Source organism: Limanda limanda, chromosome 8 (assembly GCF_963576545.1).
Source record: "Limanda limanda chromosome 8, fLimLim1.1, whole genome shotgun sequence".
Classification (NCBI taxonomy): Eukaryota; Metazoa; Chordata; class Actinopteri; order Pleuronectiformes; family Pleuronectidae; genus Limanda; species Limanda limanda.
The window spans coordinates 21943910-21970661 of NC_083643.1; the positions used below are offsets into that span (position 1 = coordinate 21943910).

Consider the following 26752-nt stretch of genomic DNA (forward strand, 5'->3'; position numbering starts at 1 on the left):
GCTCCAGGGGTGGGGGGAGAGCTAGGGATGAAATTGAAGAGGTCCAGAAACAGAAAACTCTTATGTAATCCAGTGTTTTTAAAAAACAAGAGAAAATTAGGTTATAGTCATGAGTTCAAACACAATTTGGCCAATAAATATGATGTATTTACTTTGGGAGAGATCTTAAGTAACGTAACCGTTCCCTGTTTGAAGAAATGCACCATTGTCTTTCACGTTTGTAACACTGACCAACAAACCTGTCAATCTCTCAGTCTGCTGCATGAGCAAAACCAGTTTCCTGGTTCTTTTAAAACAACATTCCAGGCAAACCAGTTTAGTCACAACCTCTGCTGAAAACACTTAAACCTCTTTACTTGATACATTGAAGAAGGACTGCATTAAACCAGACTCATTGGATCAACAACTGCCCCTCATGGTGACAACAAATTTACCAAAAGAAAAAAAAAGACCCCTGGGATCTGAACCCCTTCCATTACCAGGCATGGTAGAGATATCACAGAATAATGAAATTGATTCCTCAAAGCATGAAACAAGTGACTTGAACATGTCAGAGAGCCCTGTGACAGCACAGGAAAGTAGCCAGTAGAGTTTGGGTCCATGTAATGATGGCTTACCTGCAGGGCGCATGGTAGAAGGGATATCCAGCGTGTGGTATGTGATTGCAGTATCCAGACTGGTTCCACATGGTGCTTCCTCTTGTTCTACGGTGCTAACAGTTCACAAGTGTCGCCGCTGCTTCTTTCTGCTTTCTATTTCTAGCGCCGTGGCATCAGACTGAGGCTGCCGGGAGTATAACATTAATCAGAGTCTCTTCTCTCATCTCTTGAGTGGCCCCATTGGGGTGAAAACCAGAGTCGAGAGCCGGTATTACTCAGACGATGAGGTGAGAAAATGAGTTGAGCCAAAAACAGAGAGGAGATGATGTCAGGTGAGTAAAGTCTGGTGTGGTTTACACACCTGGACATGTAGTCCGCTCCTGCCGTCACCCTCCCGCCCCCTCGACAAAACAATAACTACTCAGCAGAGTCTCAGACGACTGCCCCAGGTGAAGTCTGACATCACAGGTTACTCCTTTAATTTTGCTCCGAGCCAGTCATTTCCCGCACATCCCAGGTGTGATCAGTTAGAACAGCTGTCTTTGAGGACAACCTTCCTGAGCTGTGTTAAATCATGCGTAATACATGTCTAGACCGTACATTTCAATAATTTGGCTCTAGGTTTTTCAACCTCGGAGCATGTTCCAGGATAAGCAGCAGATTTCAGAGACCGCCTCAACTCCAACAATCCCTGATGACAAATAGGAGCCGTTTATGTCTTCTACACGTGCAGTGAATTCTCTCCAAAGTTCACAAGCAGCAGTAATCCATCTCTCCTTGACGTGAGCAGGTTAAAAATCCACAGTCCCTGCGTCCCTCCGCTCCATCTAGTTTGTCTCTGAGGAAGCCAGTGCCGGAACACGCGCTTATTTTCTCCAACCAGAGGCTCCCCACCGGCTCCCAGCCTCACGACACCACAGCAGTGCACGGAGCGGAATGACTGAGCATACTCACAGAGAGAGAGAGAGAGAGAGAGAGAGAGAGAGAGAGAGAGAGAGAGAGAGAGAGAGAGAGAGAGAGAGAGAGAGAGAGAGAGAGAGAGAGAGCGAGAGAGAAAGACGGAAGGTGGCGATGAGAAAGAGCGCGAGAGACAGAGGAGGAAGACAGGGGAGCTGCATTCCTTTTCCCACCTCATGCTAATCTGGCAGGAAACACACTGCTGAGAATAGAGAGAGAGCATAAAGAGAGATAAAGAGAGAGAGAGAGAGAGATAAAGAGAGTATCCTTTGCACGTCATTTATCGTATGTTGGTCTGTGCTTGAAGATGGATCTCTCCTAGTCCTGAGGTTTCTTTCGTCTCCACCCACCTCCCATCACTAAGTGTTTACAGTGTACAGAGCCAATGTTGACATGTTGCCAGGGCCGTCACCTTTACCAGGGCAATTAAAATTGCAATCACAAGCGTGGATGTCTGATCACAGTAAAATATGTAGAGCCCTCTGGTATTGGAAACTTAGGCTAGAAAGAATGTTAACATCTTATCTGCATTTCTTTGAACGAAGAAGGTGCAGGAGCACATGACATCATCGTTCAATCAGGAAGATGCCGATGGGAACACTTTTTAAACTAAACTCTCACGAAGGTTGAGTTATCATTTGAAACATTCTGTCCCAGTAACAAAACTGTATCACTTTCAACTATGAGTAGAACGTGTTTTTGCCAATAAATGATAATAAATAGTGAGATAACAATGTAACAGATCTGACAACACATTATAGGTGATGCATTGGTGAAAATGTCTCAAAGCCCAAGGCAACATCTAAAGTTTGCTAGTTTCTTCCAGTCAAAGTCACATTACTGAATGCATTTTTACATTTTCACCCCCTGGTGGATAGCTGCAGTATAGGTCATAAACCCTGCCTCCTTCATGTTAGTGGATGGGACATGTGTCAAACTAAAAAGAATAATAAAAGATGCCAAATAGGGTTGAATAGTTTGTTTCATTTTAGGGTGTTGTTATCACTTGCTTTAAGGTCGTTTTTTATTAGTTAGTTGCTACTTCGAAGGATTGGTTGCCAGCTGAGACTTACATGCAAATTGGTCGAGCACATGTATGGGAGGGACCAGCAGCTCCACTCTGTGATCATACTGTGCAGTTTTCAAATGACATAACCAGTCAAGCTGATAGCACCAATATCAGGGGTGTTTTGTCTTAATTTTTGTAAAGCATGGGCAGATGGATCCGTGTTGTCCATCTTTAAATTCACTGTGATATAAACGCAGCCTATCTGGACAAAGCTTTGTGACTGAGAGAAAGCACAGTGGAGAGGGTATATAGAGCCCTAATGGGATGAGAAGCCAGACATACAAAAAGAAAAGAGAGCTAGCAGACACAGACACTGGGCTGTCGTGTACATCAGGTTACACGCAGCAGCGCCTCAAGCCTCCTGATCAGCACACAAAGCCTGCAGGTGAAAGGTCACCTCTGTGCAGCTAAACAGAGATGTGTCTCCCCAGAGAGGTGGACTACTCCAGTGCCCTATTAAGCAGAGCGCCGGTTTTACCCTGCTGCAAGGACAACTCTGCTGCACCTGGGGAAAGGCTGGTGACACAGCAACAAAGCCAGGCGGAATGACAGCTTCACTCACTGCAGGTCAAAGTCCAGACAGGAAATCTGATATAGTAAGAATGTGTACAGGTATGCGGTGGTTTGAAAAGCTCAAACCATGTTCTTCAAGAAAGCCAAACTACAAAGTACCATAAGTGCTATTTAAGTGCTACTGAATTGTTAGTTTAAACTTTTATTCAAGGTATAGTCAGAAGAGGTGTGTTTTTAGTTTTAGTTTTTAGTAAACTTTGAGCAAACAGTCGTGATTTTGTTGAATGTTTTGGGAGCAACAAGCCGATTGGCAGATGCAGAGCGGATTGAACGGGCTGGGGTGTAACGTTTGACCATGTCCTGGATGTAGACTGGACCCGCAGCACTGGCGGGCAGCCACCAGTAACCAGCAGTGGCGGCTGGTGACATTTTTTTGGGGGGGGGCGCACTTGGGCGGCGCGGTTTAAATAGCCCACCGCAATGAGAATAAAAAAACTCCGGGGTGCTCCGGGGACCTCCGGTCCGGGACGTCCCCGGGAACGTGCTCCTCCGGGACCGTCTCCGGGACGTCCCCGGGGACGTCCCCGGACCGGAGGTCCCCGGAGCACCCCGGGGAGGTGCTCCGGTGCGTGCTCCGGTCCCGGTCCCCGGACCGAGACCGGGACGTCCCCGGACATGTCCCGGTCTCCGGAGCACCGGAGGGAGGTGCACCCGGGGAGGTGCACGGTGCTCCGGGAGGTGCTCCGGTCGCGTCCCGGTCGTCCCGGACGTCCCGGTCCCCGGGGAGGTGCTCCGGTGCTCCGGGAGGTGACCGAGACCGGGACGTCCCCGGGGACGGTCCCGGAGGAGCACGTCCCCATGCACGTTAACATGTGGGTAAAAATTTCAGCTGATTATTACTGATCAATAAAACTACACACACGACACAGTAAACAACAATGATTCTATCTGTCCACTGTCTGTCCTCTACCTGTCTCACTCAGTGCTCCGGGACCGGAGCTGCACCTCCGTGCAGATTAAAAGTATCTGCTAACTATGCAGCTCCTGTAGATCAGTGATAAGGTCTCTGATTGGACAGTCCTGTCAGCATGATGTATAAGAAACCCTTTCATTGGCTGTAGGCGCAAGTGAAGTGCGCCCATGGCTCGAACTGTCATCCGCCATTGAGAAGCTGTCCTTGCTCAAATGTTCCTGCCCCTTTTGTTGGCTTCCATAGACTTCCACTTGCCCGGCGCCCACAGGGAGGAGTGGCTTCTCTCTCAGTGATAACGAATGGCAAATATATTACCAAATATAATATATTAAGTGGTTTTTGACAGGGGCTTACGGTCTCCGGCACACATTTAACGCTTTAAAACAGTACATTTCTTATTAAATTATTTGATATATGTTTTTTGACATGTCATTTTTTTTTTTTTTTTTTTTTTTTCATCTCAAAATTGTAGGGTGGGCGGCGCCCCAGCGCCCTGTATGACGAACCGCCACTGGTAACCAGTGAAGGGAGCGGAGGAGCGGAGTAGTGAGTGAATTTAGGTTAAAGACCAGTTGGCTGCTGCATTCTGGATGAGCTGCAGAGGTCGGATGGCACTAGGCAATAGTCAATAGTCTAGGCGTGAGAGGACCAGAGCCTGGACCTGAACCTGCGCCGCCTTCTTAGTGAGAAGGTGGCGTATTCTCCTGATTAGGGATGTCACGAGAACCGATACTTACGATAGCTTTCGATACTAAGATAACAAACGCCGATGCCAGCAGCTGTTAGCAACTTAGCATTAACATTGGTGCTACGCCAGTCGATGTTTACATTCAGAAAACCAAGATGGCAACTGCGGCTGCAGCGTTCGCCCCACCTCTACTTGTTGATAAAAAAGGCACAAAGAGTCGTGTATGGAAGTACTTTGCGTTTGAGGCAGAGGACCGTGGCGTTATCATTAATCTGCAGAAGCCATTATGCAAACGATGCTACCGTGGTCTTCAGACCAAGGGAGGTAATACTTCCAATTTAGCAAAGCACCTGAAAGACCGTCATCTGAATTTGTTTAAAGAATTCAAGGTGAGTTCTGATTCATATTAACTGTAAATCAATGCTAAGCTCGCTTTAATGCATAACGCTTTAATGCACAACAATGCGTCACTCACATGCGTCCGCAACTACCGTATAACCCAAAGTATATACGCAAGCACATTAACAACATCCAAAGAATGCACTTTTGGAATCTTAGAAAATCCTTTTTTTTTTTACCGTGGTATCGAAATTGGCATAGAGAATTGTGTTATTTTACTGGTATTGGCACCGTCCACTGAATTTTAAATATCGTGACACCCCTACTCCTGATGTTGATGCAGCATGAATCTACAGGAACGTGTTGTTACAGTAATGTTGACAGCAAGGGAGAGTTGACTGTTGAGTGTCACACCCAGGTTCCTAGCAGTCTGGGTGGGAGCTAACACGGAGATGTCAAAGGTAATAATCAGGTCGTGGGCGGGAGAGCCTTTCCCTGGAAAGAAAAGTAGTAGGTAAATTTTCCGGTGGTGTGCAGACATTCGTGCTGCTACCTGTGTTTGGGATTGGGGAAAAGTTATCCACAACCCTGATAACGTGATGAGAAAAGTTGAGAAGCATATACTCTTAATAAATAGAAATGTGAATGTTTACTGGTTGAGCTGTTCCCTGTGGAACATTTCTACCCACTTATATAGGACATCTTACACCGTGCGCTGACAGTCTTACTATCATCTTGCATCACTGTCCTGTGTGAAGTGAAAATCGCTCAGCCTAATGAGAGCAGGGGCTCATCTCACAAGCCTCTGGTATTCACATTTGCAAGAAACTGTTTCCAATCAGCCGTGGAAAAACACCAGATGCAGCCAGGGAATGTTTGGTCATTGCATTCAACCGCTACACACACTTTTCCTGTTATCAAAATGGATCGTGAAGTCCTTGTAAATTTCCACTCCAGGCGTAATTCAAATAATTTAATCCACTGAAAACACATTGGCTCCCCGGGTCTTGTTGGATTTGGAGCATTTCACAGAAAGTTAAGTCAAACAGAATTCACAGTGACAGAGCGGTATGAGCTTTTATCAAGCCAATCAATTTCTCAACATCACAAGCAATAAACCGCAAGAAACAGAAAAGGTCACCAACATGGTGGTTCCCAACATTGGGGCCATGAGATGATTGACAGGAGCTATTATTTCTTCTTCTGACTAACGATATTTACATGTAACATGTGAAGGTCACTTATAGATGGAAATATTCAACAGTGGCATGTGTGTACCTGGGGGGGGTCACAGGGAGATGTCAATCTAATCTATCCAATAATCCCAGAAATCTCTTGCTGTCTGTCTGTATGTGGAAAGAACCGTTCATCTTATCTGCCTCACACTTGGCATATGTATTGCTCATGGCCGAGGGAAGTGTGCTGTCAGATTTGGTGGAATTTGGACACACAATCTTGGACATTAATAAACTTTTAATAAACAGGTGACCAAACATTTAAAATACTGACAACGGCATGTTCACAACAATGGCAACGACTAACTGATTCTCCAGTTCAGGTTGTGCTTACTGAGTCAGGCTAAACAAACAGCCCATTCCAAACGAGCAGGTTTGGAATGACGGGCATTGTGATAGTTGCTCCAACAGCAGAACAGATTAGTTGATTCGTTGTTATTGTTGTATAAGTTATTCAGTTGATATTTTTTTAAAACATTAATAACTTAATTTATCTGCCACTCAGATGTGGATCTGCAGTTTTTTTTGTCGTCCATGATAGTAAAAATAAAATATTGGGTTTTGGTGTGAAAGTGTCACCATTAATTAATTAATCAGCAGATTAATTGGTGGTAAATGGTCTGTATTTATATAGAAATTTTCTCGTCTTGACCACTCAAAGCGCTATACAGTACAGTTTATTGCCAATCAGCCATTCACACACACACACACACACACATATTTATACGACCTTCTGGTAAAAGGCAGCCACTTTACCCCCTCAGCCACAGCCGGCATGGTCATGGATGGTTGCTCTAATTGCATTGGGTCATAAGGTAAATCTGTTCTTTGGCAACCTTCTTCCCATTACTCTCACAACGAGGTTGAAGTCTGATAAATCAAACCGTTTAGATAACATGCAGCATGAGGGGTAAAACATTTCGGTCTGCTGACCTCTGACATCATAGACACTTGATTTATTCACCCATCTCGAGAGACATCCTGATCTGTGGTGTAATCGGCTGGTTACATGATGTCCCTTTGTTGTGGTGAGAACACAAAAAAAATTGGTAAAAAGGTCGGAAGTAAAGGAGCTGGAGTGGCAGCGAGGGAGGGAGGAGAGGGTGGGAGAGATGAAAAGAACACAGAAAGTGGAGGGGAGAGAGAGTCCCCTGCTGTTTGTTTTTATTGTGAAATTTAATTCCAGGCCAATCTAATCACGGTTTCGGAAACACAGGGGACACAGCTCCTTCCTCTCCTCCTTCCTCCTGTGTCTCTGCCTTCGCTATCCCTATCTGAGGAAGCAGGTGGACTTGCTCCACCTTGGCTCACCTACACACACACACACACACACACACAAACACACAAACACACACACACACACACACACACACACACACACACACACACACACACACACACACACACACACACACACACACACACACACACACACACACACACACACACACACACACAAAAACACGGCTGTGCAAAATCATCTGCACATAAAAACATACTAATATACACTTTTGTGCATCCACACGACACAACAGACAAATGCATGTGAAAACAATACACAAATATGGATGTACGCGCAGCACATACAACACACGATCAGAAGATATCATCTTGCAGAAGGTTGACAGCAGTGTTGAATTATTATGTCAGCGGGTGAGATGGCAGCATCGGATTGGGCCTGTGATTCAGCTTATCATCGTTTTACAGACTGAAACTCTCCATCGACACTCGCCTTGAGATGCACACACACAAACACACTACCCCCTTAGGGACATCCACCTCCCATAGGCCCACTGTCAAGATCATATCTGAGCCTCTATATATATTTTTTAAACCGAAAAAAAGAAAAATTCTGAATACTGAGTGCAAAGAAACATTTTGGGTCCGTGGAAACAGAATAATGCCTCAATAACGCTCTTATGGAGGTACATGTGTTGGAGCTGAGAAAGCTGGATGAACTCCCCTGGTCTATGTATTATTATCTGGCTCATTCATGAACATGCTCAAGTGTATTTGAAGAAGATTTCCTTCTTGTAAGACATAATAGGTTCAGTGTGTGCGTCAATATCATCGGGAATATTTTGTTCCCGATTTTTCAATCTTCAGTCACTCACACAGACACACAGACACACAAGACGTAGCCCTATTATTAATACAACTCCTTTGAGCTCTTCCCTTTCATCATCCCTCGAGGCCTCACATCTCGCCATCTCACAGGCTAAAGAATGACACCACAATTAAAAGAACCTCTTTATATGCTAGAGCAGTGGTTCCCAAACTGTGTGCCGCGGCACACTGGTGTGCCGTGAGGCAAGTCCAAGTGTGCCGTGGGATTTTGTGACAACCATAGCCTACTGCAATATAGTATACAACTATACAAAAATAATTATTTTAATTTACTATATACTACTTTGAATGCACTCATTCCATAATACAGAGGCAAACTCTTTATCTAAAAACTATTTAAAAAATCCTCAAAGAGGATCCCACATTTCGCTGTTCGCGCAGTGGCGCAGGTGAACACAACATTAAAACATAAACAAGAGGGAAAATGGAGCGCTTTCTCGTGCGGAGCAAACCACCAACCACCAGTGCAGAGACTGCCGAGTCCGACAACCCCTTTTGGAATTTTCACGTGAACACGCTGTCCCTCATAAGGACAGGCTCGCGGATGAGAGCTGGTGCGCCAGGCTGGCTTACCTTGCAGACATATTTGGGCATCTCAACGAGTTAAACGCCAAGCTTCAGGGCAGGAATGAAAACATTTTATCATCCACAGACAAGATTCGGGGCTTTATGGGCAAACTGACCCTGTGGCGCGAGGCTTTGGAACAGGGCTCCATGAACATGTTCCCGCTGGCATCAGCTGCGCCACAGGCAGCCAGTGAGCGCGCTATATATGCCGAACACCTTCAGACCTTAAAAGAGAGGTTTGAGCGCTATTTTCCACGTGTGGCGGACATCGAGGACAATGACTGGATCCGAGACCAATTCAACCAGGAGTCCGAGTCCTCAACCGAGAAGCTCACTATGAAGGAGAGAGAGGAGAGCGCAGAGCTCCGTGCGGACCGCACGCTGAAACTGAAATTTAGTGAGCTCACACTCGATCAGTTTTGGTTGGTTTGTGCATCAGAATATCCAACCATCTCCCACCACGCTATCGACCAACTTCTTCATTTCCCCACCACCTACCTGTGTGAGTTGGCGTTCTCCACTCTTGTTCACATGAAGAACAAGACCAGGTCACGGCTCTCTGTTGAGCAGGACTTGCGAGTGGCCCTCTCCTCCGTGCCACCAAGGATTAAAAAAATCTGTGCGCCCCGACAGGCAGATGTGTCCCACTGATTTGTTAGTAGGCAGAATATTTACAAAAAAAGCCTGATTCTAAATGTTACAGTTATAATTTGTGGGTCAGATTCAGGACCATGCAGCTTTCTCATGGACAGTTCTCTGCTGAATTTCTGTTTCCTTTGCCTCACCTGTCTGGTTGAAATGGGTGTGTTTGATTAAGCCCAATTTGATAAAGTTTAAATATTTTTGTGAAGTATTTTGTTAATAAATATTTCATGAGTAGAATAGTTGTCTTGGTCACATCTTATTTGGCATTAGTAAATAATTATAAACTTAACAGATAAACAGATGATATTAGTGATAACACGTGTTATAAGGCTATTTTGCACAATAGGTGTGCCTTGAAATTTTTATTTGTCCTTTGGTGTGCCTTGGGCACAAAAAGTTTGGGAACCACTGTGCTAGAGGAAGGAGAACAGCAAAGACCTTTTCTTCAAAAGATTTGGATTTGTGGGATTTGATGGACTCCCTCTGTGTGATGGATGGATGGATGGATAAAACCATATTAGACAAAGGTGTACACCCATCGTAACCACAAATATTGAAGTTTCTACCTGAAAATGATAGATATTCACCTTCAAATGAAGTGTTGCTATTTTCAAGATAGACAATTTAACACTTTATTTATTATATATTCATTAATTAATACACTGTTGATAAAGCAAACTATTAAAAGCACAGTGCTTTCAGCTGAAATTGCAATAGAAAAAATATTAACTGTTCATCTTTAAATTAAAAGGATCTGCAGAGATTTGTATTGAATTTTTGTTTCATTGTCTCCGTTTTCCTGTTGCCTTGGAATGAATGAATTGAACTACAGGGTCTTCATTTACACACACACACACACACACACACACACACACACACACACACACACACACACACACACACACACACACACACACACACACACACACACACACACACACACACACACACACACACACACACACACACACACACACACACACACACACACACACACACACACACACTTACACTGAAAAGCTCTATTGGTATGTAAGACATGAATGGTCCACAAAGACAGAATGAAACAGTAATGATCCTATTGAGAAAATCATGTGTCTGCAGCAGGAAAACATAATGAGATACAACAACAGAAATTGAATACTAACAGCAGCGTATCAACCTCTCAGCCCTGCCACTGCAAATGTTGGAATGTTATGTGACCAGCAGACTAATGGTCATCAAATTAATCCAGTTCAGAATGCAGACAATACTTGACTCTTAAAAACACATTTCTTTATGTATTGAGAATCTTATACACAGAGGCAGAGAGGCGGCATGACTCTGTTCCTTTGCAAGTCAAAGCACCCGAGCTAATTCTCACTCTACAGAGAGGCTCAAGTTCAAAGTTGAGCCCAGACAGGTCGGTGCAGTTCACTTTCTACAGACAAAGAAATACACTTACTCAATTATAAACGTATTATGCTACACCCTTTATGTTTCAGCTTGGTTGGCGTGTAACCTGCTAACGTTGGCAATGTAGAAATAGCAAAAACATACATATAGGAAAATTGCTTGAACATGAAGCCCTTTATCAAACCACCTATATTTGTGTAGAAGTGGATTTTATGAAACTGGATATGTAGAGTTAATATAAATGAAGGACAAGTGAATACCTGAAAAGACATGTTGTAAAGCTATTACCAGGGTATGCCCGTCAGTCAGTGTTTGCTCATACACTCATGTACATTTTTTCTATATATATATCTAATTTGATCTTATTTTGACTGGAACCACCTTCAACCACTCACTTGACAAAAGCACCCCTTTGCAAAAATTACCTTACCAAAAGTAGGCTTGCTTTATTATTGTCATTATTGACGGACACTCTGCGCAAATAATTCAGCTCCTATTCTCGCTACTGCTACAATGTTATCGTTAGAAAAAATTCTTCAATTAGACTTTTACTGTGAGCCCTTCCCTTTGCAGTTTAAATCTGGGCTTTAGCTAGGTCACTTATATTTTATTCATCAGACCAGAGAATATTTTTATTCTTTATTCAGAAGAACACCATCTACTGAACAGATTTTTTTTAATCTGTGAAAGGGTGGTACAATTGAAGGACCCATTAAATTTTGGAGCATATTTGATCAAGAACTGCAGGGTTACAGAAAAACTGTACGAGTCCAAATAAGCAAACAGTGACTGACGGGCATATCCTGGTAATAGCTATCCAACATCTTTTTTCAGGTATTCACTTGTCTTTCATTTATATTAGCTGTACAAAACCAGTTTCATAAAATCCACGTCTATGAAAATATAAGTGGTTTTATTAAAATGTTTCTCCTGTCTTTAACATTTCAAGATAAGGTGTTAGCTTTGGCGGATGGATGCACTCTCCGAGAACTCTTTATGTTTTCTTTAAATGCCACTTTGCAAAGAGAGTTTGTGAGGTTCCAAACTTCTTCCAGTTCACAATGTGGTCAGAGTGTTCCTGGGAAAACGTTTTAGGGATGATTTTAAACTCTTGCCCTGATTTATGCCCTGAGGTATGTGCCTTTCTAAACTATGTCCTTTCAATTTGCCACGGGTGGATCCAATCAAGACATTTTTTTTAAGGAAACATTCAATTTGGAGTGATGCAGTAAATGGTCTGAATACTTTTGTAAATGAGAAATTTCCCTTCTTTATTTTTGATTACTTAATTTTTTGTCATGATGAGTCACTGATAATAGATTGATGGGCAAAATTGCTATTTAAGTTACTTAAAGTCAAGCCCACAGCACAATTAAGTATGCAAAAAATTAAACTGTTTAAATGCTTTCTGAAGCCACTGTGAGTTAGAGGTGGGGGTGATATGGCAAAAATATCATATCACAATGTTTTTAAGGGCAGGATCGCGATACACGATCTTATTATGATTTGTTTTCATGTTGGTTTTAAAGAATATTTTTCAAGTTTCTTAGCATTACAACCAAACTAATTTCCCCATTTAAAAAAATACAACCCTAAGAGGTAACAAAAAGACGATGCCACCGGGATCTCCCAAGCACAGCCAGAGACAAACCATTTCCTTTTCAGCATCTTTATTGAAGATCAGGCACCAACATGAATTCAAACAAATCAACTTAAATCTTGGCTGCTCAGCTCTGTCACTTTCTCTCATGTCTCCCTGCATGTGGTTCTCCCATGTCTCTCTGGGTTTCTCTCGTGTCTCTCTTAGAGGTGTACATCCTCACGATTCGATTACGATTCAGCATTTTAACAATTCGATTCACAACGATGCATCTGGATGCATTTCAATGTATCACAACCCCAATTGTTTATATTACTGCACATGGCTGCTTTTTCATCAATTAATAAAATCATTCAGAAAAACTTGCACTCCGTTTTTATCTAGAAAGTGCTTTAAAAAGTATTATAGACTGTTAATATTATTACAAGTGTGCCTTAATATACAAAATAAGGTTTTAAATTCAGAAATCTGACTAGAACAGTAGGTCTATGACAGTGGTCAGCTCTCTCCACACTGATTTGACATTCATTCAGTTTAGACTTGTGTGCTGCACCTAAAGCTTAAAGGCACAAACTCTGATTATATCCTTTACTGTATCTAGGTGGCCCTACCTGGCCCCACTTAGCAGCACCACTGCACTCTCCACTGGTCAGAAAGAGACTCAGCTCCTCTGATGTTTTCTTATCATTCACATGTAGAACTGATCTTTATAAAAACCTGCTGCGTTCATATTTAAGTTCCTGGATTAACGGGACGTCGCTTTGCAAAAAATGAAGTTAAAACACTGCGTTACGTCGTAATCTGCAAAAGCACTTCTGTCTGTGGGAGTGTGTGTGTGTGTGTGTGTGTGTGTGTGTGTGTGTGTGTGTGTGTGTGTGTGTGTGTGTGTGTGTGTGTGTGTGTGTGTGTGTGTGTGTGTGTGTGTGTGTGTGTGTGTGTGTGTGTGTGTGTGTGTGTCTGTGTGTGTGTCTCTGTGTGTGTGTGTGTGTGTGTGTGTGTGTGTGTGTGTGTGTGTGTGTGTGTGTCTCCTCGTCTGTGTTAGTCTTCACACGAGCTGATAACCACATATATTTAGTTATAATCGATGATGTCAGATCATGACTAAGGGCCGTTCTGTCACTTTAACCCTGATGTCCTGGTTGGCGCGCTATGTGTATATACTATGGTCACGTTACGTCTCGTGTTGTGTGAAGCAGGGCATGCGGGGCTCAGTGTGTTTAAAGATATGTCTCATAAACTCTAGAGCAAATCAAACAAACACAAAGTAAACTTCAGTGTTCACAATCATGATGGGAAATTGCTAAAACAATGAATGTAGCGGAAAACAGGAATCGAATGTGTTCCGTCTCTGCATCGATGCAGCGTCGTCCATGTCTGCATCACGATGCATCGCAGAATGGAGAAATTTCCACACCTCTCTGCCATGTGGCTCCCTTGTCTCCCTCCTCTGTGGCCGCTCTGCTGCTGCCTTTACACCTGAGGAGTAATCCCCTATCAGCCCTCAGCTGCGCGGATAACTCCCCTGGTGCAGGTGGAGGTGCCCTCTGAGACACCACCATGCCCACACAGACCAGTTAGGCCAAACAGAGTTTAATCAACTGTGCAATTCTGCAAAGTATGAGCATTCAACAAAAGTTTGAGATGGTTTAGGGTTGTATTCTATTACAAGACATTAATCCCAACACAAAATGAACATTGGTTTCAAAAGGTGAACAACAACACTCAAGTAAAGTGCACTCATGGCTACATAACATTATTTTTTTTTAATATTCTTTTTATTGGTTTTTAACCATTTTATAGAACAAACATTAGAAAAACAGAACAGACAACAAAACAAACAGAACAACAACAAAAATCCCACCCCAAACTAACAATGAGCACTGCAGTATATATCCTTACACACATATATACATATATTTATATACACACATACACATACCCATACATACATACACATATATATATATATATATATATATATATATATATACACACATACATACATACACACATACATCCGTGTATACACAAACATACATACATACACAATCAGCAGGATGACAGGAGATAGACAAGGGAATAGCGTATATAAAATAAAAAGAATGAAACAAATAAAATAAAAGAGCAGTTAGTCCTCCCCTTCCAGAAAAAGAATACGAGTTATGGCTTTTGTAAGAATGAATGCACCGGTTCCCAGATCTTCCAAAACCTGACTGATTTGTGATTGAGGTCGTGGGTCAACTTCTCAATGGGGAAAAGAGCAGAAATCTGCGATATCCACATGTCGACTGTAGGGACCTGAGGGGTTGACCACCTCAGCAAAATACATTTTTTAGCCAAAAATAAAAGAATTATCAACAAAGAATTAGTGTCCGCATCAAAGAGATTGTCTGGGGTATGACTGAGGAGACAGAAAGAGGAAGTCAGCAAGAATATTTTACCCGTGACCTCCTGAATTACAGAGTGTACCCCCTTCCAGAAAGACTGTATAAGGTCGCATGACCAAAACAAGTGAATAAATGTACCTTTATGTACTTTACATTTATAACAAAGGTTAGAGGTGTCAGGGAACATTCTCTGGAGGCGAACAGGTGTGTAATAGGTTCTAAAAAAAAATTTAAAGTTCTGTTCATGTATGGAGATTGAGGTACATTTGGGGAAAACCCCACTACAGATCTTGTCCCAGTCTATAGGGTTAAACGTCACCTCCAGGTCGTGCTCCCATACCGGCTTCAAAGAGTCATAACCTGAAAATTCAAAATAAAAAAGTGAAACATAAATCTTTGATATCAGTTTTTTGGGAGACTTAGCCAGAATTATTGTGTTTTCCAACTCTGACAGTCCCATGCGAACCTTGCCTGTCCTCAGAAGGGACCCTATGAAGTGACGAATTTGGAGATACTTATAAAAGTCTTTGTGAGGAATATTAAAATCAGCCCTGATTTGCTCAAATGGTTTAACAGAGTCGGTGTCCAACAGGTCCATAAAGTTAGATAGGCCCTTAGATGCCCACTCCATCAGGCCAATACTCCTAATCTGTGCTGGTAAATCTGGATTCAGAGCCAGGGGAGATCGGAGAGAGAGGACAGGAGGAATATTCTGGTATTTCCTCACGTCTCGCCAGACTATTAGTGTGTTATAAACAATTATGTTATTCTTGAGATGATTTAAATGATCTATATTATTCATGAATGGAAGGGAAGTAAGTTTTCTGGGAAAACAAGATTGAGATTCAAGACCCAACCATAAGGAATCTTTCCTATTCAAAAACCAGACATCATTTTAAGTTGTGCTGACCAATAGTATAGTTGTAGAGAAGGCAGGGACAAGCGTCCCAGATCCTTTGGCTTAGTAAGAGTAGAGAACTTAACTCTTGGATGTTTATTGTTCCAGATATAGCGAGATACATGAGAATTCAGAGACTTAAAAAATGCAGAGGTCAGATAGCACGGGAGATTTTGAAATAAATAGTTCAATCGAGGAAGAATATTCATTTTTATAGTGTTGATTCTCCCGAGGAAAGAAGTTGGTATCGAGGCCCATTTTGTCAGATCGTTCTTAACCCTTTGAATTAGAGGTGAGTAATTAGTTTCAAACAGATTATTTAAATCAGGGGTGACAAAGATACCTAAATATTTAAAACCCCTCCTGGACACTTGGAAAGGAGATTGTATAGACATATCCTGGGGGATATCAAAGGGTGTAACAACCGACTTCCCCAGGTTGATCTTATAACCCGACAGGGCACTGAATGTGGCTATAGATTTCAAAACTGCCGGAATTGATTTCTCAGGTTTATAAATATATAAAAGGACATCATCTGCAAATAAGGAAATAATGTGGTTTTCCTCACCCACCCCAATCCCAAATATATCAGGGTTAGTTCTGATGGCCTCGGCCAGAGGTTCAATAAACAGTATAAACAGTAAAGGTGACAGGGGGCACCCCTGTCTGCAACCCCTGCGCACCGGGAAGCCATCAGACATCAAACCATTTGTATTAACTGTTGTTATTGGGTCTGTATAGAAGGTTTTAATCATGTTAATGAAATTAGAGCCCAGGCCGAATTTTGCTAACACCGGAAACAGAAAAGACCATTCAACCCGGTCGAAAGCCTTTTCGGCATCAAGGGAGACTATAAGTGCTGGATTTTTGTGTGCGTTAAGATATTGAACAATATTAAGAACGCGACGTACATTGTCTGTGCCATATCTTGATTTTACAAACCCCGCTTGATCTGGGTTTATTATTTTCGGAAGGATGTTTTCCCATCGTGGCTTTAGCTGCATCCCAAATCATAGCAGAGGACACTGGAGAGCTTTTATTGTCGAGCCAGAATTGTGATAAGTTGTTCCGGACAAAAACGCAAAAAGAGTCACTATTTAAAAAGGACGAATTGAATCTCCAAATGGGAGTTCTAGGAATGTTAAATAATGGGTTAATGCATAGATGTACCGGAGCGTGGTCTGATAAGACAATAGAATCTATACAGCAAGTCTGGACAGAGTGTAAAAAGTCTTTGGGAATAAAAAAATAGTCTAGTCTAGAATACGAGTTATGGGGATTTGAATAAAACGTGTAGTCTCTCCTTTTAGGATTTAAATGTCGCCATATATCTATCAATCCGGTATCTGTGCATAAGTTTTTAAGGACAGCAGATGCTCTCGGGTTAGACTTGTTTGCAGGAGAGGATTTATCCAGAGAGATGTTCATTATACAATTCAAATCGCCGGCTAGGAAGCCCAAGCCCTTGCAGTGATGGTTAAACATCAAAATCATTTGCGACATAAACTGGGGTGAATCAATATTTGGTGCATAAATATTGAGAATAGTTATATGTTGTCCAAGAATCGAACCCTTAATCAAAATAAATCTCCCCTCTGAGTCCTTTTCTTCATGTTCCAAGATGAAGGGAAGGTTCTTATTTATAAGAATGGCTGTACCTTTTTTATTCTGTGAATGGGAGGAAAAGTAAACTTTGCCTACCCAGTCCCTCTTAAGTTTCAAATGTTCTGTATCAGATAGCCTGGTTTCCTGAAGTAATGCTATATCACATTTTTCGTTTTTTCAAATATGTTAAAATCTTCTTCCTTTTAATTACATGGCCCAGTCCCTGGACATTCCAAGTTATAAGTTTAAGTGAACTAGACATGAGAGCCGCAAAGCCGGAAAGTGATTAAATAGCAGGTGCTGAGTGCGGGGGAATGAGTCAAAATGCAGGCAGTTGTATGAGAAAATAAACCTAGACTCCAATCATCCAGCAAAAGGAAAATGAAACAAGAAAAATATAAACAGCAGCGCTTACCCTCCCCTATCCTGTCCCCGAACGACAGGAATAAACTACCCCAAATTAAGTCACTGGGCATACTAAGCCTAGTCTAAATCCTAGTTTAGCAGGTAGATCACAGTAACAACTAGGACACCAAAAACATTATCCACACCCCAGGCTGAATAACATACAGCACTATGAGGAACCCCCGAGTAATGGGTTTCCAAGTTTTGCCTGGACCACAACATTAGTGCAAAGTGTTCTTTGAATACAGATTACACACAGAGCTGATACGATAAAGATATATGAATTAACAAAACTAAATTAAAAGTGCAAGTGCTGTATTTGTAGCAAAAAGAGAAAAAAAAAGGGGAAAAAAGCACTGCAGTAGAGTATGAAATCACTCTAAGTATAATACAAAATGAGAGTAAAATAAACACACCTTATTCCCAAGGGAAAAAACTACGAGTCGATCAATCAGCTCCGTTGATATTAAACTATTCTCACAAAGTTCATGTGGTGGTCACAGAAAAATACACAATGTTCAGCGGGGGCTCCGTGTGCATGTAAAGTCTGTTCTTTTCCATTGTAACTGGTAACAACTGAGATGCAGAGGAAATTACCTCATTTAAGGGTATCCAGAAATGCATAACATTAAAAGGAACTGGATTTGAATTCAGGTAGCTTACTCTTCCACCAAAGTGAACCGAGTGGTAGTGCTGGGCTGGTGCTAGTGCTGGTTCAGAGCTGGTTCAACGAACAAATATTTTAAGAACCTGTTTGAATTTCCATTGGTTACAGCCCCCTTAAGGTCGATTCATGGTTCTGTGTCGAAGCTACGCGCATAGCCTTCGCACAGGGTTACCCCATTGTGAAGCATGAATTTGGCTTTAGAGCCCAGCATTACATCAACATATACGTCACTGTATGAACCCACAAACTGCCACTTATAATATATTATAATGAGTTATATAAATCGATTGATTCATTCATTTATTCTGTCTAACCTGACTCATCTGTCCGTCTCTCTCTCTCTCAGCTGACGTCTCTGACCCAATACAAACAATGATTTGTATCCATTGCCACATTATCAGCACAGTACCACATAATGATCGATACTTTTCTGGGCACGTTCATACTTTTATTCAACCGCCCACCACCACCCCATTCACTCTCCTCTGTGTGACAACTGTGTGTGAGTGTGCGTGAGAGAGAGAATGAGAGAGAACAAGAAATAGAGAGAGAGGAGAGCGAGCAGAGTGAGGTAGAACAATGATTTACTATGTAATAACAGAAATTGAAGCCTTATCAACTTTTATAATACTTGTTGAGAGTGGAATGTGAAAATCGTGCCTTTATGTGCATTTTATCGGCTTGAAATAAGAGCATCTCAAAGTGAGATCACTACAATCCATCAACATTATACCTCAAATACTCCAATACTATAAAAAGGCATATTGTATCCATTTCTTTTATTTTGGTTTGGGAAATGAATTCACACTTGAGTTTCTCAGGGAAAAAGAGATGACCAGTTCCTCCCTGCTTCTCTGCGAGTGAGAAATGAAAGAGCTCAACCTCCCCACCCAAAAGTGACCCCTTTCATTTGGCTTTCAGAAAGAGTGTTGACAGTGAATAGCCCGACAGTTACTGCCAGGAACAGAATAAGAGCCAACTCTCAGTCCTTCATGACTTGAAAGGAAATTCAAGGTTACACTGTAAAGTTTGAAAACGTGTCACTTAAGTCAGAGACAGACAGATAGGGCTGTCTTCATACACTGATGAAATTGTATGACGGAAATAAAGACACAAAGCCGCAGAGAGAATATTTAATTACACAAACATACTCATATGTTGCCAATTCCTAGGGGACAAATGCAATAAGTTATCAAGGACAAATACTTTCTTTGTTGATTAAAATGCACCTTGCATCTGTTAAGTGCTGTCATCTTTAACCACATTTCACCGTGTGCCATAATGAGGCTGTTTTGGGTGGCAGCTGTTGTAATGAGGCCTTCACAATTGCACTACTGTGAGACGAGGGAGGGAGAATTACACAACAAAGGCCAAGGGTATTTCTCTTTTGAGGAAAATAGGGGAATTCTCTGCATGCTCATCTTTCTGACATTGCCTTCCCATTGTTTGGAAATGTCACATGGCCATACAGTTAAGGTCAATATTTGACTTTCAATCGCAGGCAAATTGAAATAGCAGAACTGCTTACCGGAGAAGTCTTGCTTTGGTGCATGAAAGAGGTTCTCCAATTGGGTCTTTAACTTACACAGTCATCGCCATGGCAGAGAATATAAGTTTGTATGATATGGTTTTGTCCTTCATAATTCATATTCAGTAATACGTTAAGAACTATTGCATTTATAATTTTAATGAATGCCACATGCTGTACAATCATTGTAAAGTCCACTTCATAACATCCTATTATCAATCTTGTTTCTGAGCTCGAAAAGCAATTCACAGAATAGAACCGCCTCCTGCCACTGTGCTTGCTTATCACAATACCCCAGGGGGCTGGGCAAATGCAGGCCTTTTCATAATGGCCTGCTTTTTACTGCTAACCTGATTCAGTCAAAACACAGAGTGCTTGGCGGCAACCAAACAGCCGATTTACCACCTGAATACCAAACAGGCAGGCCAATGTGTAGAGAGCTGTCAGGCAAAAACACTGTCAGAAACATGTGACTGAATAAGTCCCAGTGGCTTGGCAGACTATATCAAGATTGTACACATCCATCCATGTAGGAATAAGACAGATGTTAGCAGGTGGGTTTTCAGACCAGCGGAAAAGGGGCTAAAATGTAAATAGTTAGAAATCGTAGTTTGATTCAAAGAGGAATATTGAAGCATGTTGGTAAAATTGAGCAGCTTATCTTTTTAAGCTTTGGAAATAAGTTTGTGTTTACAAGAAATGTCTCAATATATGTGGGAATCATCTGAATCCTGATTTTGATCAGTGAATCAGAGAGAATACAGATAAATTACCTTTCATAGTTGGATTAAAGGAAACACTTAGCCTCCAAGTATAGCCTACATATTTACCACTGCAGCTTTCTAAATGTAAAATACTGGCACTTAGGACTGTTGCAAATCCTTGCATGAGTGTTTTGAAATTCAACTTGTTTCTGGAGGCATATTCAGTTTTGAAGACTCCATCTGGCCCAGATTCTTTTCTCGGGAAATAAAATCTAGGCTGTTGTCTTTACAAGAAGCTCCTCTTAAGGCACTGAATTAAATTAAAATCAATAAAGTGCTATTTTGATACTTTACTTGGGTTTGTGCGAAAGAGATGACAGGTTGAGTCTGGGCTTAAGAACTCAGCCACAACTGTTTCTGCAAGAAAATGGGTGATTATATAGTAATAGTAAATCATTTCTAGGACAGTGGGCCTACATCCTCCTCTGTCATCCCTGTTTCACTTGCTTGTCTGATAGCAGGAGGAAATCCACCATCTTTATGATCTGAGCAGCCGAGTGAGGCGGAGGAAAGTGCTGAGCGTGTGAGTAAAGCTGTCATACACCACTTGTCGGGCTGAATTAATCGTGTGTTTGCATTCAGCTGGAAATCAGTGTGTTTACAGTAAAGCCCTTCCATGTCAGACACAACCACCACTGGCACTCAGTGTGTTTGTGTGTGTATTTGGGTGTGTATACATTCACTTGTGTACACTTGGAGATATGTAACAGATGCAGCTTGCACAGTATGTGTCTACTTCGACGTCCCATGAGTTCCGCTACAACCGCATACAGCTGACAAACTACATCACACACAGCCTGTTTTTCTTTGTGTCAACAGCAAAGGGACTGTGCTTCACCCAGAAACAAACTGAAAACATTTGCCACAATGAAGAATCTCAATCTCTGATCAAACAGACACTTTGCTTCCACAGACGTCAGCACCTCACCATTCTGAGTTGAGGACGAGTATTTTACGGCGGGCTTACCTTGCGTCACATGTCAGATCCCACGTGGAGAACTCATGATCGTGGACGTTAGTGACCACCTTGGCTGTCCTTGGCCAGACAGCGTGGCGTTTGATGGGAACCAGCTCGTGACCAGCCTCCTTCGTAGGGTCACGACTGCAGCAGGTACCCATCGTTCCACAACAATGGAGCCCTTTTACGGATGATTAGAGTCTTTATCCCTCTGAATCCTTGCTCACTTGTAGTAGCTGGGTTCTCTTGATTTAGTTTGCCTTTTCACAGTTTTTCATCTCTTGTGGATGCCGTGCTGTCTACGGCCGTTTCTCCCAAATTTGACAAATAGGATGATCTCAATTAAAAGTCACTGAGAAGGGCAAGAGCGGCGCTCTCTTTCGATGTTTTCAGATATTCAAACATTATCTCGTCTCTTCATGCTCCTCTCACTACATGGCTTGCCGCTGTTGTGTCCTATCAAGTGTCATCACCGCTGTCCCATTTGTCTCTGACCTTCCCCAGTGCTCCTCACATGATTTCTCCCTCTCCAAACTGCTAATGTTTTGGTGGCGTGGCCCGGGCAGTCTCACCCTCCTTCCTTCCTTTGACAGAAAAGCTACTGTCTCCCACGACCAGCCGGACTCTGAGGGCCACAACATTGTATCAACCATCTTGTTGTTTCTCTCACTCCCTGTTTGCATCAGTGTCCTTCAATCACTCCTTTGTGTCTGTCCTCCTGCTCAGTGTGGAACACAGCTGGACCCCCCCTACACTTTCCAATCCCAAGCTTTTCGCCTGGTTCGCAGACGATAGTCATGCGGTGAAAAGCAAGAGGAGTTGGCCCTATACTGGAGAGATGAGTGGGCTTGTCGTGTGGAGATTTTCAACAAGTGCAGACAGCGTCTGGGAAATGTTTCCCTTTGTGGGCTCAACATTTCATGCATTTCTCCCATTTCTGAAGTTTATTGTTTTAAAAGCATGTGTGCAGTCTTTTGATGTAGAATACTAGTACGCCACTGTACACATTTAAGATGATAAACCGCCACTTTGCTAAATGGATTTTGAGTTTCTGATCATGTGTTATTTAAAACCTGCTTTGAACTTCTGTGCAAAGTCTTAAAGTGGTTTATTGCACAGCCCACTTTCTATTTACAAAAACGTTCTTGGACTACATTATGAGAGTTTTTGATATAAACATTTGATTCAGCCATGCTTGCTTTGCCCAAAGGTGAAACAGAGGACATGTGGCATTCTGGCAGCAAAAACAGTTGAGATATAAAAAACATTTTTCATCATGTATTTAAGTCCCCATGGTCAGAGCCAGCTGCCCAAGAGAGATCATGCTGATTTGTTTACTGCCACGCTTCCTCTATGAACTGTGAGCCTGTCGCCTGCTCATTGCTCATAGTGTGACTTGTATTCAAAAGTGTTGCAAATTTGCTGCTATTTTGAGAACAGGATATAAGGGGGGGATTGAACCAGAGGAAAATCCAAGGATGGAGGAGAAAACAGAATAAAAGAGAGCAGTCGGTGTGCAAAGCAGAGGTGAATCAATCCTTTGAGAATCGCGAGAGGGAGAGATGTTGCAATGATTGTTCAAGCTTATCAGAAAAATGACACTTGGTTAGAGGAAATAAAATCCTCATACAAAGGTAGCTCTTCAGAAAGGATAATTTCATAGGCTCCATAATTGCCAAATGAAGTCAGGAGTAACAGGAACACAAAAAGAAAATGGCATATGCTGAGGCAGATGCCCTCAAAAACACCAATCAGAGACCAAGGAAAGATCAAGACAGACATCATCACACAGCAAAGACATGTTGGATGCTTAAAAACCTCAAACAGGAAGCTCATAATTGAGGGGGGACTGGTCGTTCTACACCCGCTGCTAAAAACACATAATAGAGGAAACACTGTGTCGCCGTCATTATGTTTGAGTTCAGTTTTCCACAGACCTAAAACCCAGATACTCGTACCTTTCAGACTATCTCTCCATATATGTGTGCAACAGTGTTTCTTTCTCACAATCCCCCTTTTCCAAGTTTAAATAAAACATGAAGACTGACATTGAGTGAACAGGAAGCAGTGGGTGGTTAAATGTTCTCTGAAATGTAAAACAACTGTTGATAAAGTGCAGTGAGAGGCAATAACGTGCATAACTCTGCTTTCTGCTTTTGACGTGCAGGAAATCAGGTGCAGCTGTTCCCACGCCATCAACAGAACGAAGGTCGCTGGGCACACAAATCCATATTTTCTATGACGTGGTTGACATTTTAACAGATGATCTTTGTGAGTATGGGTGTACCGGAATGATATTTATTTGAAGAACATTTTGTCACAGAAACCTGACAAATATCTGAAGTGCTCTTCCCTTTTTATGTTTCTTGAAAGAGAAAAGCTCTTTGAGAACCTTTTGAACTTTGAACCATTATTCACTGATTGTGACCGAGAGAAGCATTAGAGAGTAGTTGAAGAGAATTCAGAAGAAGAAAATGATCGCTTCATGATGATCTCTTCAGGATTTTTAATTTAACACCAAGCTGTAAATTGTCCCCCTTTGTCATTATAGGAGCTCACAGAGGCCAAGTCCAGGACTCCCAGGAGAAGAGGAATTTTATCTCAATGTGACCTTCAGATATAAGTAAGTAAATCCTGTCAGCGAGGGAGCGAGGGAACAGGAAGGAAGGAAGGAAGGAAGGAAGGAAGGAAGGAAGGAAGGAAGGAAGGAAGGAAGGAAGGAAGGAAGGAAGGAAGGAAGGAAGGAAGGAAGGAAGGAAGGAAGGAAGGAAGGAAGGAAGGAAGGAAGGAAGGAAGGAAGGAAGAGAGGAAGAGAGGAATGGTTGGATTGATGGATGGATGACAAGGAAGAATGGATGGGGTGGATGAACAGATGGATGCCACCATTTTTCATCATGGTGTGGTAAGTAATTTGTTTATATGAGCAATTGATTATTTTTGAGACATAATTTCTAAACTGTTCCAATGCAAATTAATCAGTTTGTTTATTTTTAATATCACAGTCATGAGCTCTCGGATGAAGCTGGGAGGCTCCTAATTACTTTCTGATTAGCTGTTTGGATTTGAGCGGTTATTTGTTTGGTGCCAAACAACTTCTTCTGTTTATCTGATTGTTATTGAAAAAAACAACTGGTAGCGCCACAATACCTCTATGTGCAGTTCTCTGCCCCGCTTTAGTTGCTGCTTTCAGTCATGCATATTCTCACATCATGATAACCAGCATATCAGCCTGACAGATCTGTGTTGGACTCAGATCCTCTGTGAGAATCTGTGGATTAATACCACTGCAGGGCAAGGTTAAATATTCAAAACATCCATTTTCAGAATCCCTTCAGAAATGCTATTTAGCACACATATCGCCATGCGGTGGACTTAAATGACCCCAAAGCGTAATCCTTCCATCTGTAACAGTGGGAGGAGGAAAAGAGGAAGAGGGAGACAAGAGGGAGAATAATCTCCCAAAATATTGCTTCAGTTGGGTATTGAAAGAATTCAGTGACAGGAGTGATGAAATCCAACAACCACAGGGAGGTGCTTTGTTAGGACACATATGATTTTAATGTCAGTGTGTAGGAAACATCAGCGTTTAACACGGTCTGATGGAGTGAAACCTAGACTGTAAATAAAGATGGATGCCGCATCTCCAGTTCCTCCAACTGTGCACAAATAAAGCAAAAATATCTGAAACCAAGTGCAAGTCAGTCTCAGCTGTCAATCATGACGTTTCATCTAGTTATTTTAGTCTTATTATTAGATTATTAGACTAATTAATCTAATTAATTAAAACCAAACCTACTGGAACTTTTCTTTATTTGACATTGAAAAAGTGGAGAAGAAAATAGATATTTGATAAGAGTAAAAAGTACAAATAAAAATGTATTGTTGCCTTTTAAAAGGAATATATCAACATTTTGGAAAAAATGCTTATTAGCTTTTTTGTTTATGATGAACAGATCGATAGGCGAGCTTATAGAGGAGCGCGAGACAGGGGTTGATAGCTTACATTAACAAAGCTCATTTAAGAGCTTGATAACTAACACATCTCATTTTTTTAATCTGAAGCTGAAGCACAACAAGCTGTGGTGTGTCCTCCTAGACTGATTCCTTGCACTGGGAAGATTTTTTTTAAATGTTCACAATACAGCAGCATTCATCAAAAAACAATAAAACAAATCACTTAGATAATGTACAATTTATGCCTTAAATGAAACTGGTAGAGATGTAAAGTGGAAGGAGAAAAAACACCTTTCAAGTCAAGCAGTTTCTATTTCATAAACTAAACTCTGTGTTGATTGATTATCAACTAGAATGTACATTCAAACCCTGGTCCTGGCTTTCAGGAATGACTGGAATAAAGCCTCTCTAACTGTCTCAAGGTCGTTTACCCTTTCAGAGAGAAACAAAAAAAATACATGAGAGAGAAAGTAATAGTTAGGAGGTGAAGTCCTAGCGAGACATACTCTGTAAAAACAAGAGAGATGATCAGCTTTTGACAGAAAGGGAGTGTGTCTGAAGCAGAGTGTGGAGGAGAAAGCAAGATGGAGATGCTCTCTCAGCAGATGGATGCTATCTCAGGGGGAAGATCGTAGATTTGATCAAAAGTTACTCATCTTCTTTCAAAAATACCCTGATTCCCATATATCTTCTACTTTCTCTCATCTTCTGAAGTGAACACACATCAAATATTCACTCCACTCATGAGCCAACTTTACTGCAGAGTGTTTACTCCTTTGGTGTTTGCCAAGTAAAAGTCAAAGAGGGGTGGAACTTTTCTATCAAGACAAATGGAAACAAAGCTAGAATAACACCAATACACAGCTGTGGTTCATAATC

At 41.9% G+C, this 26752-nt stretch overlaps 1 protein-coding gene across 2 annotated transcripts in view; it reads right to left on the reverse strand.

The window, feature by feature from the left end:
* plekha7a (pleckstrin homology domain containing, family A member 7a) overlaps nucleotides 1-26752 on the reverse strand; it is a 140474-nt gene that overhangs the window by 102527 nt on the left and 11195 nt on the right. Inside the window, exon 1 of one of the 2 annotated variants that reach the window (XM_061076965.1) lies at nucleotides 618-1459. The exons of the other annotated variant lie outside the window; for it this stretch is intronic. Within the exon in view, the coding sequence (XP_060932948.1) occupies nucleotides 618-688 (71 nt within the window). The 5' untranslated portion in view covers nucleotides 689-1459. Of the gene's footprint in view, nucleotides 1-617; nucleotides 1460-26752 lie in introns of those variants that run through there. 2 annotated transcript variants of the gene reach the window in all.